General features: G+C 40.4%; 4 protein-coding genes across 5 annotated transcripts in view; all 4 read left to right on the plus strand.

Annotated features, from left to right (window-relative positions):
- Nucleotides 1–1,388, plus strand: part of LOC310730524 (uncharacterized protein) — a gene marked incomplete at its 3' end in the record, with an annotated part of 11,088 nt that extends 9,700 nt beyond the window's left edge. Inside the window, exons 7-9 of the mRNA XM_083549545.1 lie at nucleotides 31–124; nucleotides 208–527; nucleotides 1,320–1,388. Of these exons, the coding sequence (XP_083405671.1) occupies nucleotides 31–124; nucleotides 208–527; nucleotides 1,320–1,388 (483 nt within the window). The remainder of the gene's footprint in view (nucleotides 1–30; nucleotides 125–207; nucleotides 528–1,319) is intronic.
- Nucleotides 1–19,457, plus strand: part of serpinh1b (serpin peptidase inhibitor, clade H (heat shock protein 47), member 1b) — a 247,623-nt gene that overhangs the window by 155,570 nt on the left and 72,596 nt on the right. The gene's annotated exons all lie outside the window — the stretch shown is intronic.
- LOC310729655 (SAM domain-containing protein SAMSN-1-like) lies at nucleotides 5,851–11,271 on the plus strand. The gene is made up of 8 exons (XM_083548102.1): nucleotides 5,851–6,062; nucleotides 6,758–6,838; nucleotides 7,036–7,158; nucleotides 8,602–8,719; nucleotides 9,052–9,203; nucleotides 9,295–9,534; nucleotides 10,532–10,682; nucleotides 10,914–11,271. Exons 1-8 carry the CDS (start codon nucleotides 6,006–6,008, stop codon nucleotides 11,045–11,047), a joined length of 1,056 nt encoding a protein of 351 aa, XP_083404228.1. The 5' UTR covers nucleotides 5,851–6,005; the 3' UTR covers nucleotides 11,048–11,271.
- Nucleotides 13,657–19,420, plus strand: hspa13 (heat shock protein 70 family, member 13). Its single transcript, XM_083547678.1, has 5 exons — nucleotides 13,657–13,803; nucleotides 15,522–15,862; nucleotides 16,094–16,307; nucleotides 17,012–17,179; nucleotides 18,006–19,420. Exons 1-5 carry the CDS (start codon nucleotides 13,779–13,781, stop codon nucleotides 18,563–18,565), a joined length of 1,308 nt encoding a protein of 435 aa, XP_083403804.1. The 5' UTR covers nucleotides 13,657–13,778; the 3' UTR covers nucleotides 18,566–19,420.

The following is a 19,457-nucleotide window of genomic DNA, read 5'->3' on the forward strand; positions in this document are numbered from 1 at the left end:
TTCTCTTTCATCTCTCTAATACCATGACAGATAGTGATATCTCAGTCAGAGGTAGAAGATGCGCCAGAAATCACTAAGACTCGTCATGATGGACACGAGACACGAGCATCAGCCAGGGAAAATGGTATTCATGATTGATCACTGGTCATTTGTATTCCATCAGAACTACAAAACATGATCAAAATCAGTGCATCTTTATTTTCACAGCTAAATCTCAAAGCTGGAGATGTTGGACAGCAGGAGATGGACAAACCAGCCCACAATCTCAGGGAAATTCCAGACTTTCCATGAGACAGGGACCGATTGATGAGCTCTGGAGTAATGCTCCAGCGTGGAGACCAAACCAGCATGTCTGCCATCAACTCCACACCGAGTACCACAGCCAGGACTTCACCCTAAAGAGCACGCATGATGGTCGAGTATCCTCACATGCCGGAATGGTGCGTTCCATCACCAGCGTGGATTTGAGCGTCACTGATGTCGGTGCAGAGGTGGAAAAAGGAATCAAATATTCCACTCATGCAAAAGTAAGAAGTAGCTCATTTAAAAGTGACTTTAATTGAAATTTATTAAACAGCGGGGGTGTAGTGCTGGGTTCTGCATCGCGGGTGTCTGTCTCGTCCGTCTCCATCCTTCTTCCTTTGTGTATTTTTTCCTCTTGCATTATTGATCAACAGTCTACTACAATGGCTCAGGACCACAAGCCTCCTCACCTCACCTACATCAGTAGGTAATAAATATATACATAAATCTCACCCAAATCTCCACAAAATCTAGAAGAACATCTTCCCAGAAGAGTGGAGATTATTATAACACGGTCTAAATGTGTCATTGGACGGTCGAGAAGCACAAACCAATCTTATGGTCAAGTGTCCACAAAGGTTTGTCTATATAATAATTTTATGGGGCCAAGTCGAGGGTTTTCTTCTTCTTCCTGTTCTTTTCTTTCAAGCTACGATGTCTACTGTGTAGAACCAGCTGTTTGTGAAATTAAAAACATTGGTTGAGGAGAGTTCAGAGAACATTCTAAACAAAATTTGGGCAAAGTGCTGCTAAGTATTTAGCGCCACCATCAGGTTTAATTTGGGACTAGTTTAGAAGTATCACTTTCGGCATCTGTACAATTAATCTCTCCAAACATTCAGCAAAAATACTTTGTAAAATTTGCCAAAGATGTTCTTCACTAGGAGGAGATTCCTTTCTTATGATGCAGTTTATCCCAGAACAGTTCAATAGGATTTAGGCTCTGTGACTGGGCAGGTCGTTCCATGATGGATATCACTCCAGACATCTGTATGTACTCTAAATAACACTTGCAGAACTCAGATGTACGCTTCGTGAAGTCGGTTCCGATGAGCCGCAGTCCAGACGGAACTGCATGGTGTTGAAGAATAAAATGGGGGCCATGTTGGTTCACTTTCACATTTCGGAACCTTCCCTGCTCCAAAACAACCCCAAACCATTAATCTTCCACCTCCATGTGTGAGTGTGGGGGTGAGGGAGTCGGATCACATCTTCTCTCCCGTTCTCCTTCTTACACAAGTTCTTCTGGTAGAGAAATCACATTTGGACAAAACTTTAAAAAATAATTAACTGTCCAATTCTTTATTGTTTTGCCATTTATGTATTTTGTTTCCTAGAGTTAAAAGGAACATGTGTCTCAAAAACCATAAAACACTCTTGTATGCACACTTTTCACAGCCACTGTATGAGCCAATTATTGTAGTGTTTACATCGTGCATATAAAACTAATTATATACTAAACTTGAACCGCCTACAAAAACTTGGAACATTACTTTCAAAAGTACCTGAAAATATTTGTGGGCTGTTTTCAGTTATGTGTGTGTTGTTTATCTGCCTTGCGGTTTTGCTCAGGATAGAAATTGCCAGCTGTCAGAAACAGTTCTGTGTTTTGTGTAAGTTGTAGAAGGTTTTGAATATCTACCAGAATATGTTCTTTTGGAATACATTCAAATCGAAGATTATGAAGGTGAGGAGTTGTGAGGGAAATGTAGGAGTGTAACCGGTTAACTCGCCTACACTTTTATACACCTGCTTTCTATTCATAACTTTGTGGCGTGAATAAATCAGTGGGGGAAAAAACCCCACCTACGATATCAGTCTCAGTCACCCAAAAGCTCTTCTACTGTAGATCATCAAAATTGTCTTAAACAAAAGTGGCATTGAAAAAAAAAATGGAAAGAAATATTTAAACACTATAGGGCCAAGTGTTGGTCTACAAGTGATCATCAGATACACACATGCTTGTTGAACATGCCATTCCATATGTAGGTCACAGATTGAGAAGGTCTGGGGTACAGTCAACATTCCAAATCATCTCAAAGGTGTTCAATGGGGATTAGGAGGTCAGAGCACTACAGCAGAGACCTCAAGGTTAGAGGTGGACCGAAATGGGTTTTTCTCTGTCCAATGACAATATTTTGAAATCAGGACCCCCCGAGACAGAAAATTGCTTAAATGAAAGTTTTAATGCACAACACAAGTCTCTCCGAACAGTGCACTTGTTAGCAGGTTTTGGTCCCTGAGGTCTACCTGTAGCCTAAACCACAGCTGGATGAAGGCTCGCTAACAATACAGTTCCAAAATTTTATTTTCATTCTCTCTCCAAAAGTAGAATCATATTTAACCAATGAAATCTACACGGCTAGATTAGGAACGAAGGATAAGCAAGTCGACGTTTGGACAATTATTAACAACAGTTTGACCAGTGTCGGGTGGTTTTTGATCGTCGATCGGCTTCAGTTTTATCCGTGCCTCTAGTTGGACAGCGGCAGTTATTTTTTAGTCAATTCTGCGTGTCGAATCAAAGGCGGAGCTCGTCTGAGAGAAAGAAAACTCAGATTTGCTATTTGGCTTAGCCAATGAGCACGCAACAAAAGAAACAAAAGCAAACAATGACTCCGTTAATGAAACGCTAATGCGAATACTGACTACTGCCACCTGCTGGTAAGGGAGAGTTATGTTCAAGCACAGAACGTTCACAGTTTGCTGTGTCGGATGTGCCTGCCTAATAATCAGCCTAATTCACAGAACAATCGGTCGATGCCGATGAATTTTTAAAAAAATTCAAAAAATTGGCTCTGCCGATCGACCTCTACTCAAGATCTTCCACTCCATCCTATGTAAAGCAGATCACCTTGTAGCTGGCTTTGTGCACAGGGGCATTGTCATGCTGGAACAGGTTTTGGATCTCCTAGTTCAAGAAAAGGGAAAGTTTCATGCTACAGCATTCAAATACCATTGTGTGGTAACAGTTTGTGGAAGAACCGCATATGGCTGGAAAAGTCAGGTTTCTCTACTTTTTGTTCATTTAGTGCATACTGGATCTACTGTATTTAATATAAACAGTTCATGTGGCATGTCTTCAAAGACTTAAACAGCTTATAATGTATACGTCTCGAAAGTAAAAGTCCAACACTGAGAATTTGGACTCAGAATCAGTTCCTGAATCACGGTGTTATTATTAGAAGGACACAACCACAAGGCAGCTTGGGCAAATACAAGAAGTTTGCTATACAACCTTCACTAATGGAGAAAAATATTCAATAAGTTAGAACATGTGCTGTTTGTTACTTCGGTCTTTGTCACTCTGATAGAAATTTCCGCACATTGAATCATTGAAACATGTTGGTAAATATGAGGGGTTTGAATCACAATGCTCATCAGGTTGATTTAATAATCTGGATTTCTCTCTAGTTGTGTGGTCTGTAGAGTAAAAAACACCCAGATAAGCCACAAGCTATGGTTTTTAAAATGATTAAATATTTAATAAATGTAAAAATGAAAAAATCCCTACACTCAGCCGATTTGAAAATAGAATCGAAATCCTAGGTCAAGGCAGTAATGAGTTTTGCAGAAGCGAGACACAGTGGGTATGAATAATTTAAGAGGCATGTGTGCAGCCTCATCGAAAAAATAAAATATATATATATATATATATCTGTGCAGGGTAAGAGAAACCGAGCCATCTAGTTTTTCATGCGTTTGTTGTATTGAATTAAGAACCTGATAGCAAACATCATGTAAAAAAAAACAAAACAAAAAAAAAAAAACGTACAACTGGAAACAAGAAGCGATTATAAAGAGTACAAAGCTCTATTTTTAGTGAAGCTTTAATTAAATCTTAAATTATGGCTCAGTGAGAAGTTTGTGAGTTGAAATCTCGGCATCACCGCTTGAGCAAGGCCCTTAACCCTCAACTGCTCAGTTGTATAAATGAGATCACTGTAAGCAGCGAATGAAGGGGGTCCAAGCACCGGTTTTTGTGAGGTTTGTCAACAGTTAGGTTGTTGAACTTCCGATCGGAAGGTTGTGAGTTCAAAACCCGGCACCACCACTTGAGTAAGGCCCTTAACCTTCAACTGTGCAGCTGTATAAATGAGATCATAGCAAACCACGCCAGATAACAAAACAAAATGGTGCTTGGACCCCTTTCAGTCTAAGGTTTGTTGATGTATTGGTTACGCTGATCAGAAAGTTGTGAGTTTAGATCCCAGCACCAACACTTGAGCAAGACCTTTAAACTTCAACTGCTTAAATGTATAAATGAGAGTCGCCTTGGATAACAGCGATTAGAAGACGTCCTATAATATTGATAGGGAAGTTTTGTGGATTTCTTTAGTGGGGACTCAGTGGTTATGTTGGATTTATGATAAGATGGTCATGAGTTTAAATCCTTGCACTTGAAGTTTTGATGATTTCTTTGTTATTAATGTAAATGTAGACACCCTTATCCAGAGCGACTTGCATTTATCAAATTCATACAACTGAGCAGCTATTGGGTTAAGGGCCTTGCTCAGGGGCCCAGAAATGGGAGCTTTGCATGGCTTGGATTTGAATTCACAACCTTTGAATCCAAAGTCCACTGCTTTTAACCACTAAGCTACTACTTCCCCTCTTTAGTGGTGGCTCAATGTAAATTCATTCAATGTCTAAATGGAAGGTCATGAGATTAAATCCGAGCACCGCCGAGCTCCTACACGAGCAACGTTCAACTGCTCTGTTTATAAATGAGATAATTATACATCGCTCTGGATAAGCAGCTATTACAATCAACCAACGATTGGAAGGGGTCCAGGCACCATTTCGTTAGAGAAGTTTCGAGATCAATAAAGCTCAGTGGTTACGGCACTGATCATGAGTTCAAATCTTTGAAACAAAATGTCATCGAAGAACATGCAATTTTTAAAGTCATCCATGCTACATGACATGTACAGGTGAACATTACAGATCAGGGAGGCCAATTAAAGTATATTTAACTTTTAAATAAATCTGTAAGTCTTTCAGTGTATCAATCGTCCACACACACACACCAATTTTATGCTAAAGTCGTCAGTAGTTTTGAAACTAAATGCACTGTGTTGAGAAATATGAGAAGTACACAGTAAAATGACGTCTCGGGTTTTTGTGATCCTGCATGTTGCTGGCAGCTTGTACTTCCTCTTCTAAAGAGACCGGATTTTGCAACTTGGGCCGAAGTTACTTTTTTCATTTGTTTTTTCTACTTTCAGTTCCTGAATAAATTCATTTGTGTCTGTTTTTTGTTGTTGTTGTTGTTGTTGTTGTTGTTTGTTGTTTTTTTATAATAAACACATTTCAGGACATTTCGATAATCATTGCTCTGAATTATCTTCATTAGAATTAATTCGTCGATTTCTTTTTTTTTTTTTTTTTTCGGCGTCGTGCGTGTGCATATTTGCTTCGTGTAAGTTCCTTGAAATGACTGGGAAGTGGTTATCACGCAGACCACAAATGCAAACTCAGGCATTCGTGTGTGTTTTTTTTTTCCCCCATCTGAAACTGCTTTGATTACAGACAGAACGCATGTTGTGCCATATCCTGTGCGATCTGAGGAAGTCAAAACGCAAGACTCATCTGAAGAACCTCTGCAGTTAGCAGTTTAGATTCAGAGGTCAAGCATACGAGCTGGGATTCGAAAAATAATACAATAAATATCAAAGGGTTTTTAAAAAAAAAGTAAGGCAATGCTTCAAAGGGCAGCTTCAAACGCATCCGATAAACCCAAACACATCAAACCGAAGGTAAGGAGTTTTTAAACTTTGGTGTTATTGAAGTGAAACATTATTGAGTGTATTGTACTATAATATGTTTTACTATAAAGCGTTGAGTGTTGAAGCTTTTAGATGATTGAATGAGTTTTGGGCAGAAACGTAAGGAGAAGTGACGATCCTTTATTGAGAGATCGTGAGGATTTATAATGAAGTCTTTGTGATTTTATTACAAAACCTGACCGTACACTTTATCAACCAATTACAAATCAGTAAATAGTGATTGTAGGAATCCAAGTATTTATTTATTTTTTTTAATAAATGAATAAATTAGGCATTTTAAATTAGGCAAAGTGTCTTCTGTCCCGGATGGACAAACAAAAACGAGAAATCGAGTGTAAACTGGTCCACAGTTAATGTTCTTGATAAATCAGTCAGCATAAGAGGTCAAATGATTTATTTATGTTTTTGTTTGCATATGCGAATAATTACTGTAGCGTATGACTTGTAAAATGACAGATTTTTAAACAATAAAAAAAAAACACTGAAAACAGTACAGCTTGAGAAACGGGTGTTTTTTTTTTTTTTTTTGCTGATGTGGTCATAATGGTGTTGGGAAGGCGTGCACTTGACTTCTAATAATTATCTTTTTTGGTTTAAGAATATATATATGATGCTCAAACCCCTAATTATAATAAAATATTGCCCCTGAATTCCCCCTTGTTCAGAGATCCACCAGTTTCGGAAAGTTTGACAACTTCCGGCATCCGCCCTCACCTTCCAAGCTTGAGGAAGATGGAACAACTCTGGTATGAAATTTTAAGATTTATACTTTGATAAATAAATAAATCAAATTCCCCCTTCCTGTGCTACCAGGGGTAACTCTAGGGCATTTCTACACTGTGTATGATTGAATGGAATGTTGCTCTGCGCTTACTCAGCACTTGGCAGAAGATCTAGACTTGATATAGATGTCAATATTCCTTATGCTGTGTGTTTGATGCAGGCTGAGGGGGAGTCAGGAGTGAAGAGAAAAGACAAGCATCAGAGTTTGGGGTCGAAGATGAAGGCAATCGCACTGACTATGAGGATGGGAAAGAGACACATCAAGTCCTGTTCTGAGGATGCGGTGAGTCACTGAGAACTCGCATGTGAGCTTCCCAACAGTGTGTGTGACCTTTCCTATGATGTCAGAGGACACGTTTCACTTCCTGAGTCTTGAAATATAATTCTGCGAAATCCGACAGTTGCGCAGACTCGAGCGATGTAATTAAAACGGGAATGTAGTCAGTGGGATCATTTTATTACACCATGAAGTCGACCGGTTGGATTGATGTGACTGTATTTTATGGTTTTTGAGAGACACGTACATATTCCTTTCGTTTATATGAAACTTGGTACTTTAGTGGTATGAACAAATATATACATTTACACAGCTTTACAAACACTCATCACTTTGGTCCTCCAAACTTTGCTGTGCCTCTTATAAAACTCTCCACAGATGTTCATCACTAGTTGGAGATTTCTTTCTTTCTTGTGATGCAGTTGATCTCAGAGCAGTTCAGTAGGATTGAGGTGTGGTGACTGTGCAGCTCGTTCCATAATAGATAAATAAGACGTACAGAACTCAGACGTGCGCTTTTGATCATCGTCTTGTTGTACGGTGAAGTCGCTTTTGATGAGCCGCAGTCCAGACGGAACTGTATGGTGTTGAAGTGTGGAACGGGAGCCATGTTGGGTCGGAACCTTCACTGCTCCAAAACAACCCCAAACCATTAATCTTCCACCTCCATGTGTGAGTGTGGGGGTGAGGGAGTCTGATCACATCTTCTCTCCTGTTCTCCTTCTTACACAAGTTCTTCTGGTAGACACACAAATGTCCTGTTTGGACTCCACAGAACTTTCTTCCACTCATCCACTGTCCAATTCATGTGTATTTTTTTTTACTTTTACAGAGTTTGTTGAATAGAAACAAAAGGTACATGCACATGTCTCAAAAACCATGAAAGACTCCACACTTTGCACAGGGGATGTGTATTATGGTGTATTAATTAATTACAATTCAATTGAAAAGGCAAAAATGGAAACTCTCTAAGATCTTATGAAAATGAACATATATATATATATATATATATATATATATTTTAGTTGATTAATTGGTAGTTTGGAAACGTTGGGATTTCTGATCGAAAGGTTATGAGTTCAAATCCCAGCAACACCAAGCTGCCACTGTTGGGCCCCTGGGCTAGGCCCTTAACTGCTCAGGTGTATGAATAATATAACTTTAAACTGCTTGTGTTAAGGCTGTGCCAAATGAAATAAATGTAAATAACATTTTTGTATTTATTTATTTTATCTACTGATTTTATTATAATAATAATATTAATAATAAAAATAATAAAAACCGAACATGCATAAACAAATGAATTCATTTATTGGTTGATTAATTAATTTATAAATTTTTACTGGGACTATTTTTCTTCATATTATATTGTAAATAATTGATTGATTTATTGATTGATTAATTGATTTATCCTTTTAAAATTAAGTTTGCTGTCACTGACTGTTGCAGGGTGACGACACAGACGGAGAACCAGATGGGGGTCCAGGAAGTAGCTCTTATTTGGAAAAAACCCCAAACCACTCGAGTAACTCTTTAGAAAGTCTCTCCAGTGGACAGAGTTCTTCCAGTAAGAAGAAAACATCAAACAAAATCACTGATGCTTTCTTGTTTTTTTTTTTGTTTTGTCATGATTTCGAGATGTTTGGTCATGATCACGACTTAATTGTCTCGTGATTTCGACATTTGAGATTTGATCATGTTTTAGAGGCATCATGGATAATAACCATTTGTGGCAGCTGGAGCATCCATGAGAAAATTAAGTCGTGATCACAATAAAACAAGAAAGAAACACATTATAATGCAGGTCATCAGAGAAGCCTCTAATGACTTCTGTAGATCAAGACCAAACTGATTGAATGAACAAATTGCTCATCCTGTCATTCTGCCTTCTTGTCTCAGGTGCCGTGACTGGCAGCTTGGACGTGTCCGTTAACCGAGACAGCCTGAGAATAGATGAGGATGTGTCCTACACAGGGCCGTTTTGTGGACGAGCCCGAGTGCACACAGACTTCCTCCCGAGTCCTTACGACACGGACTCGCTCAAGCTCAAGGTCAGCCCTCCATCTGCTTTATGCTACGTGCATCTGACCCTGAAATGTTCATCTAAATACCTGACAGTAACCCACTTTACATTTCTCTCAGGTGGGCGATGTGATCGATATCATAAGCAAATCCCCGATGGGAATATGGACAGGAATGTTGAACAACAAAATAGGAAATTTTAAGTTTATCTACGTCAATGTGCTGCTTGAAAAAGGACACGGAAAAGAGGACGATGAAGACAAGGAGGAGGAAGAGTCCCTCAAGATCAGGCCTCAGAGAACGTCCAAAAGACCTCGACCCAAAACACTGCAGGAGCTCCTACAGAGGCTGCATTTAGAGGTAAACCTCCCAGACACGTGATACACACTGATTCCGGATTTCCGTTGCATTATTCGAAGCCGAATACAAAAATAAATAAATAATCAAATATTCTCAGATACAGTACAATATATGGACAAAAGTTTGTGGACACCCGACCATAAGATCCGGATGCGCTTCTCTTTTTTTAAACATCCCATTCCACAGTGCCCATGTCCCCATTTCTGGAAGAGCTCCACTCTTCCGGAAAGATGTTCCACTAGATTTTGTGAGGATTTGTGTAAAGATTCATTCAGCCACAAGGCTGTTAGTAAAGTCAGGAGGTGAGAAGGTGAGAAAGACTGAGGTGCAGTCAGTGTTTACATTCATCCCAAAGGAGAGTAATAGGGTTTAGAGCTCTAAAGCAGATCTTCCACCTCTTCCAAACCATGTAAAGCAGATCTTCATGGACCTGGCTTTGTGCACAAAAGCATTGTCATGCTGGAACAGGTTTGGGAATCCTAGCACAGCATCCAAAAACGTCCTGTATCATTTTGGATACGGGACACCATTTCAACTTGGTGGTAACAGTTTGGGGAAGATCCTCATATGACTGGAGAAGTCAGGTGTCCTAATACTTTTGCATCTGTCTGTCTGTCTGTCTGTCTGTCTGTCTGTCTGTCTAGACTTTTTTCATAACTGTTAAATAAACAGAAATCTTTATCATATTCAATTCAATTTCAATTAATTTTTTCTTTGTACAGCGTCTTTAACAGATTATGGAAACCAATCAGAATCTTGCATTTAGCAGAGCTGTTTTTTTTATTATTAATATTAATAATAATAATAAATACATACACTGTAATAATGAAGAAATATATAACATATTTGCAAATATTACACACTCATCAACACCAGTCGCATTTTTGTTAAATTCAATGACACGTTTTAAGAAGGTCTGATTTTAGGCCTCGATCTTTACCAACAGTTATGTTACCCAGACACATTTCTAAACTGTAAACAACCCTGATCCCTGCAGGAATACGCCTCAACTTTGCTCTTGAACGGCTACCAGTCTGTGGACGACCTGAAGCACTTGAAAGAGAAGCATTTGATTGAGCTGGACATCACAGATCCCGAGCACAGACGCAAACTACTGGCTGCTTCGGAGGTCATCTATGACATGGGCCGTGAGTACTGACGTGACTTTACTTAAAAAGTTATGAAAAAAATTGATATCGGAGCCTGAATCCAACTGAGCTGATCTGAATAATAAGATAAATGATGTTGGTTAGATTTGCTTTGGAACTGACTTCTGTTCTGTCGTTTGGGTCCGAGCCATTTGTTCGTGTTACTGAGATGTAATTACACAGCAGGAAAAAGATCTACACAGTCTGACCTCAATCTGCTCTGACCCACAGGGGGCGAGCTGGACGAGACGAAGAACGAGGAGGATGAAGATGACGCGGAGGCGAGCGACTGCCCTCGAGATTCTGGCTGCTTCATCCCGAAGGATTGTTCAGACTCGAGCAGAGACGACGCTGACATTCACTAACTTCTCTTTTCTTTCTGAACCTAGCTACGAGGATCAACGCCTCCTCGAAAAATTCGAATATTTGCATTTGTCTGTTTCGTTTGTAGCACTAGGTCTGTAGTTTTTCTGCTGACTTGTATTTAAACATGACATCCTCTTTTCATGTAAATATAAACCTACTGTACATAAATACTCCTACTTTTTAATGTGTTGTAAGAGGTAATAAATTATTTGTTTGCACATTATTTGTTTGGTCTTTGGTCGCTTTTAGAGGCTGAATCTATTTTCTATTTATTAAAATAGCTATTTTTTCATTTGACATTTCTAATAATTTAGTATCTTAGTAATGAAAAGAGACACTGGGAGTTGAGTGGGCGTCAAGAAGTCAAGTCAAGAAGCATTTATTGTCATTTTAACCATATATATATATATATATATATATATATATATATATATATATATATATATATATATATATATATATATATATATATATATATATATATCTGACGCAGTACACAGCGAAAGTGAGACAACGTTCCTCCAGAACCCTGGTGCTACATTAAACAACATAAAGCTACATCACAGAAAACACAGAGCCTAGTAAGTGTCCTCGCCTTATAGAGTGCATCGTGTGCAACCTGGTGCAAACAGAGAGAGACAGACAGTGCAAAGACAACACAAGACAGTGCAAAGACAACACAAGACAGTGCAAAGACAACACAAGACAGTGCAAGGACAAAAACAAGACTGTGTAGGACAAAAACAAGACTGTGTAGGACAAAAACAAGACCGTGTAGGACAAAAACAAGACCGTGTAGGACAAAAACAAGACCGTGTAGGACAACACAAGACCGTGTAGGACAAATACAAGACTGTGTAAGACAAATACAAGACTGTGTAGGACAAATACACAAAACACAAAATAGCGCCACCAGTAACCCTGCTGTATATTACACAGTGCGGTGTGTGGCAGAAAACTGAGTACCGGAGTGAATCTTGTCATATAAACAAAAGGGTTTGTGCAAAAACAGCGTGTAAACAGTTTGTAGGTGAAAGAGGTGAAGTTCTCCACCAGACGAACACCAGGGAATTTGGTGCTCTTGACGATCCTAATGGAGGATCCATTAATGATCAGTGGAGAATGGGGACGGCGCTAGTTGTCTTGAGGCACGTAGGGACAACGGCGCTGCTCAGGAAAATGTTGAAGATATAGACATATATATAAGGTAATATAAGATATAAGGTAAAGACATCCGCTAGCTGTTGTGCACATTCCCTGAGTACTCTGCCAGGAATGTTCTCTGGTCCAGCGGGCTTATATGGGTTAACTCTGCATAGAGCACCTGTTTACTGGGATTAGGGGTGGTCTTCCTCGCAGCCATGTTGTTCCGCACCTCGAACCAGCCATAGAAGTTGTTCAGCATCTGGGAGGGAGGTGTCACGGTCACAAGGGGGTGGAGTTGTCTTGTAGATCATGATCGCCTGTATGCCCTGCCACATGCGCTGGGTGTCTCTGCTGTCTTGGAAGTGGCCGTGGGTTTGCTTGGTGTGTGCACGCTTCACAGGACTGTTTGGCCCTTTTGTTGTGTTCTCCTACTATTGAATTGCTATTACCATTTATGTTCACTAGGTGGTACATGCATGTTAATGGATGTAAAGCGGTGTCGTAGAAAAAGTGCTAATGTGAGTTCGAGAAGTATGGAGATACTAAGCTACAGCTTGTGTTTTACCTGCTTAATTTTTTTTATCCTCCTTTAACATAACACCTTGCTGTCCTTAAGGCTGTCTTGTCCCTTGCTCTGAAGGGGAAGTCTCTGGATTTTAGCAGCACATGCACCTTAGCGGTCATCCACGGCTTTTGTTTAGAGTGTGTGGTTATGGTCTTGTCTTAAAGATGGTCACGTCATCAATGCACTTGCCGATGTAGCTCGTCAATACTGTTGTTGTTGTGCTCCAAGTTGATGAAATCGCCGTTGGTTGCGGCCTCCCTAAACATGTCCAGTTGCCATTTAAGGAAAGGAGTCGGGGCCACACGGTCCAGTTGGGGGCGTGGATAATTGTCACATATATGTCTCATATGTCAATTTTGTTCGATTTTTCCTAATATTTGTGTATAGAATAGTCATATTAATCTAGAAAATCTATACATGATTCATTAATAAATCTAAAAAATTTTATATGAAACATTACCCAAGACATTTAAAGTTAAATAAAAAATATATTTATTAATATTTGCATTTATTAAATTGCAGTAATAGCAATAAATTGTTTGTAAATTGTTTTATTTGGATTACGTCTGGTGTGACGTATTTCCAATATAGCGGAAGGTCTGACGTATTTCCAATATGGCGGACGATGTGACGCATTGGTATACGCGGCTAATTACCAATAAAACGTCATAGAAGGCATTATAAATTAATTAATCTACATACCTATTAACTTGCTAGCTTTCACTTTTGAATAACTCCATAAAAAAATATTATTATAATAGTTTGTAAAAGCTCAACGCAGTTTTTTTAAACTTCCGGGAAAAGGTCCACGCGCATTGTGGGAAATGTCGTTTAAAAACACTTGATTCAATGTGTAAGAGTGGAAGAAAAAAACTACATTTCCCAAGAACACAACTATATCTAGTTAGGCGAACGTGTACATGAGTGTGGGTTAAAATGTTCGCCTGCCGGCTCGGTTTCGGTTACTGAATGAACGTCATTTCAGTCTGGTGTCATTTATTAGAAGATCGGGAACAGAAATGGCAGGAGAAATGTCTATAATCGGTGAGTCGTTTTGCGTTATAAATGTTTAGACTAATTATTTAGCGATAAATCAGAGAAAATTGATGGATAGTTATTGGTTTGTTGCTCATTTCCGGGGTCTCGTGCGACCCTGCTAATGCAGTTGTCTAGGTAACGGTTATAAAATTAATTATGTTTCTATAATTAACTATTATCTATACACCTAAAATATAGTATATAAATGATATATACCGTCCACGCGAGGTTATCTGAATCAGCTAGGTTTTATAACTCGACAACCAAATCTAACAGCTGTTTTATAATATTTATAAATATTAACAATAACATTCATTATAAACAGTAACAGTCAAAAGTTTGGACTCCTTCTTCTGTGTTTTCTCTTATTTTCATCGTTGTGCATTAATACTGATGGCAAATGAAAGAACACATGGATTTACGTATTAAAGAAGAAGAAAAAAATACGTGTTAAAACCCACAATGTTTTATATTTTCTTCACCTTTTGCTTTGATGAAACTTTTCTACACTCTTGGCATGGTCTCATCCAGCTTTATAAGGTGTTTACCTGGAACTGAGATCCAACAGTTTTAAAGGATTTCCCAGAGGTATTGAGTGTTTGTTTGCTGCTTTTCCTTCACTCTCAGTCTGACTCACAGCAAAGCATTTCTCCTGGATTTAGATCAGGTGATTGTGGATTTCATGCAATAAATCCGCTCTCCTTCTTAGACAAATATCTCTAACCAGATGGGATGGCATTAAGCGTGTCCTCAATTTTGACTAAATGGCCAACAGCTTGACTGGCAAAGCACCTCCACCCCATCACACCTCCACCTCCTTTCTTTATAGTGGGAACCACACATCCAGGAATCTGTATATCTAACAAAACATGATGGTTAAAACAAATAAAAACTTACATTTTGGACTCATCGGACCAGAGGACACTTTTCCACTGTTCAAATCTGATCACCATTCCTTGTGTTTCTTGGTCCAGTCAAGTCTCTTCTGCTTGTTGTTCTGCCATATTAATGGTTTCTTCTCTGCAGTTCTCGACCATAAAGGCCTGACTCGCACAATCTCCGCTGAACAGTGGATGTTGAAATATGTCTGTCTCTTAAACATTCATGTAAAACGTGGTTTCTGAGGCTGGTAAAACTAACAAACTTATCCTCTGCAGCAGAGGTAGCTCTTGGTCTTCCTATCCTGTGATGGTCCTAATGAGAGCAATTGATGGTTTCTGCATTCGGGAATACAATTGGAGTTCTTGATGGTTTTTTAGCTCTACTGACTTTCTTTTTTACTGGAACTAGGAGACCCCAAACCTGTTCCAGTATGGCAATGCAACCCCTGTGCACAAAGTCAGCGCAATGAGGATCTGCTTTCCATGGGTTGGAGTGGAAGATCTTCTGCTATAGAGCTCCAACCCTATTGAACATGATGGATGTGAATGCTGACTGCACCCCCAGGCCTCCTCATCACCTTCTCACCTACATCACTTTACCAACACCCTTGTGGAAGAATGAATCTCACACAATCTCCACAAAATCTAGTGGAACATCTTCCCAGAAGAGTGGAGCTTATTATAAGAAGAGAAGTGTGGAATTAGATGTTCAAAAAGCACAGAAACGTATGGTCAGGTGGCCACAAACTGTCCTAATGAAAGTGTGATCCTTCACACCTCAACTCTGACTTCCTGTCTCACCACAAGTTTATTCCACTAACGGCCGTGGTTTTTATTCCTCAGGCTCTGTGATCCTGGCGTTATTCCTCGCTGGATATCTGGGACAGCAGTACCTGCCTCCTCCTAAACCCCGAGTCATCGGGCTCGATCTCGGGACGACGTTCTGCTCGGTGGCGGTCTTCCAGCCAGGGACGGGGGACGTCGAGGTGATCGCAGACGAGAAGGGTAGAAAAAGCATCCCGAGTGTGGTGTCCTTCACCCCGACCGGCGTCTACATCGGCCACGAAGGCCAGGAGCTGGCCGACATCAACCCGCAGAACACGGTTTACGACGCCAAGCGCTTCATCGGCAAGATTTTTGACCAGGCGACGCTGGAGCAGGAAAGCGCTCGCTACCCCTTCAAGGTATAAAACGCTCCTTTGGTTCTTTTTTTTTATTGTCGCCCCAAAAAAATTTGAAATTTATGGAAGGAAGAAGTATTGTTGTATGTGTATATGTTTGTCTGTCTGCCTGAGAGAAGCTGAGTTGTAGGCTGATGTAAATGTATGTAATCCAGGATTTCCTCCATCTGCAAAAAGTGACCTTTTGAAAAGTTGACCAAATTCATGCAGATGCTGCCGTCGTTTGTGTTCAAGGTCGTGTTGAATAACGGCAGCGCCGAGTTCCTGCTCAACGCAAACGGCACGTTCAGCGTCAGCCCCGAGTTCATCGGCTCTCGGCTCCTGTTAAAGATGAAGAAAATGGCGGAGAGGCACCTCGGGGTTCTCATCGACAAGGCGGTGATCTCCGTGCCGGCGGAGTTCGACGAGAGGCAGAGGAACTACACCATCCGGGCTGCCAGTTTAGCAGGTCGGTCCTCCAGTAAACCGTTCAATTCGCTGTTTTCGATGATCCAGCGTAAAGAAGGTGCTGTCGAACTTTGCGCATTGTCAGCTCATAGCCAGGAGGAAAAACGTGCAAATTGCCAAGCCTGCCTCGTTTTTCCCGGAAAAGCAACATTACCGCAACCTTCATTTGCATATTGGGTCCTGGTTGGCTCTTGAAATTTATGATTGCCTTTGCCTTCATTTGCATATCAATCCCCAATTGGCTCTTGATTTTTATGATTGCCACAAACTTCAATTGCATATTGGGTCCCGATTGGCTCCTGAAATTTGTCATTGCTGTAGCCTTCATTTGCATATTGAGACCTGATTGGCGCTTGAAATGTATTATCTCGGAAGCCCTCATTTGCATATTAAGACCTGATTGGCTTTTAAAATTTGATATAGCCGTAGCCTTTATTTGCATATTAAGACCTGATTGGTTCTTGATTTTTATGTTGCAGGAACACTTACCACTTGATCTCTGTATAAATAATGAATAATTGTAAGTACTTTATACAGAGAGTGTTGCTCCTTTTCTATGACAAATTAATAAATAATTTTTTAATTAGTTTCCATCAACATTATAGCAGAGAGCATTAAGTTGTTACTATAGCAACAATAAAAAAAACTGTAGATTTATAGAAATGTAATCACATCCCAACAGTGATGTTCATGTTTTTCCTTCAGGTCTGGACATCTTGAGGGTCATTAACGAGCCCACAGCAGCGGCGATGGCGTACGGCCTTCATAAAGTTGATGTGTTTAACGTTCTGGTGGTGGATCTGGGAGGAGGAACGCTGGACGTTTCTCTGCTCAATAAGCAGGGCGGGATGTTCCTCACCCGGGCCATGGCAGGTCAGGACACAATTCAATATCTTTTCTGTTGTATTGACATGAAAGGCATTCGAGAAATGTTCAATCGCACAACAGATGTTTTCACGAGAAGGCTCTCAAACTTTCGCTTTGGTTAATTGGCTCGATTACATGTAATTGGTGGATTATATATATATTTTTTTTAACCGCTTGAGTTTTTTAGTTCATCTCTGAAGACCATTTTAGGTTCCTTTTTTTTTTTACTTTATTTGTTTTGCCATTCGAAAACTATAGGGTGCACAAACTTGTGCACTCAATGCTATATTTGTGAATTTATAGCAATCTTAATGGTAAGATTTATTTAACGTTAAATGAAAAACGAAGTAAAAGAATTTACATTTTCTGAAGAAAATGCAAGTTGTGCTTGTCGGTGCACTGTATGCTCTCGCTGAGAAGTTCACAATGTAGTTCTCCTCGTTTCATCAAGCTTTTTGATATGTCACACGTCTATGTTCTGTGTGGGGCGGGGTCAATGTTCTCACGTGACGCCACGTGACATCTTCCTATTAGCCAGCGAATAACTCCCCGCTGTGCTGCAGGTTTTGATATTTTGCGTGTCCATGTTGCTGGAGTTTTTCAATTTTGCCAATTTAGGTGGTCATAGAGCATGTGACGTCACGTGACCTCAATATGGCACCCAGAAAGCAACTCCGCCCACTGTGCTGTGTTTTAATGTCACGTGACCATGTTGCCGCATGCCTGCGATTCTGTCAGAGAACGCGGCATCACGTGACATCACCAAAGTCAGTCATGATGGACTTAACAGTTTCTGAGAATCGTTTTTAACCCTCGCTTCTCATCTGAACAGGAAACAACAAGTTAGGAGGCCAGGACTTCAGCCAGCGTCTCTTCCAGCACGTCAGAGAGCGAGTGCTTCAGCAGTACGGCGTCGCCCCGGCGTTAAAGGAGGACATCCAGCGTCTGCGTCAGGCTGTAGAAGAAGCCAAACTCGGCCTGACCACCAACACCAGTGTCTCCATCGAAGTCCCACTCCGTCTCCAAACCGTAGGAGCGCAGGAGGAGCTCGTCACCTTTAAGCAGCACCTCAGCCGCCAGCTCTTCGAGGAACTCAACGCCGATCTGTTCCAGAAGATCCTGACCCCCATCGAGACGGTCCTAACAGAGGGACGTCTGGGAAAAGACGAGGTGGACGAGGTGGTGCTGGTGGGAGGGTCCACGAGGATCCCCCGGGTTCGTCAGATCATCAGCGAGTACTTCGGGAAGGACGTGAACACGCGCGTGGACCCGGACCTAGCCGTGGTGACGGGCGTGGCGCTGCAGGCGGGCATCATGGGGGGATCGTGGCCTCTACAGGTGAGTGCCCTCGAGATCCCAAACAGACACCTGCGCAAAACCAACTTCAGCTGAGTCGCAGCAGGCGGAACGTCAGCGGGAAGAACTCGAGAGACTTTTCCCAAGTCGCGAAGGTGGTTTTCAGTTTTTCCAACATTTTGCCCAACGTTCTTTATTCGCTATTTAAACGTCAACTAACGCAATAGGAGCTTCATCTTCTCTCTTTCAGCCACTGGGATTGAACCACACGGGCTGGTTAAGAGAACAGGTTATCCTTTTAATATAACAGGTGGAGATGTTCCACTCACATGTCTGAAGCTCATGAGAAGGTGCTCATCATCTAACAAAAAAAAATTTATAAATATTATTGGGACGAAACTGTAAGATTTTTCTACAGAAGCTCACTCGGGGTCTGTACTTCATGATGTACATGTCATTTGGCGAAAAAAAAAAAAAGATTCACTTTCTTTCTTTCCAAATCTGAACCAAACGTTCTCTCATTTCTCTGGCTTTCTTAATGAGTTTGGACCTGCGACGTTCATGAGGGTCTCTCAGGAACGCACCTCTTAGCGCTTAGTTCCGTAGGAGCTTCTCTAGGAAGAGTGGAAGCCAATCAAAGGTTGAGCGGATGGGGCACCAATAATTATTCACATTGAGGTTAGGAGAAAATCCACACCGGAGAAAAGTTAAATGGGTATTTTATTTATTTATTTAACTCCTCTGTCTGCTATTGGCTACTTTTGTGAGCCGCCATGTTTAGTTTTTTTTTATTATATTTCTTTGGAATTTTTTATTTTTTTTTAACTTACAGTTGAAATACAAATCAATTTACAATGCCTTTGTTCCTTTTTTTATTAATATTGAAAGCAGAAAACATTTATTTTTTGTATTAATTTAATTTAAACGAATGAACGCATAGTAAAGTTTTTTTTACTAAACAAATGGACGTAAAAAATTTTTTTTTTTT

The sequence above is a fragment of the Silurus aristotelis genome (genome assembly GCF_946808225.1).
Source record: "Silurus aristotelis genome assembly, chromosome: 8".
Lineage (NCBI taxonomy): Eukaryota > Metazoa > Chordata > Actinopteri > Siluriformes > Siluridae > Silurus > Silurus aristotelis.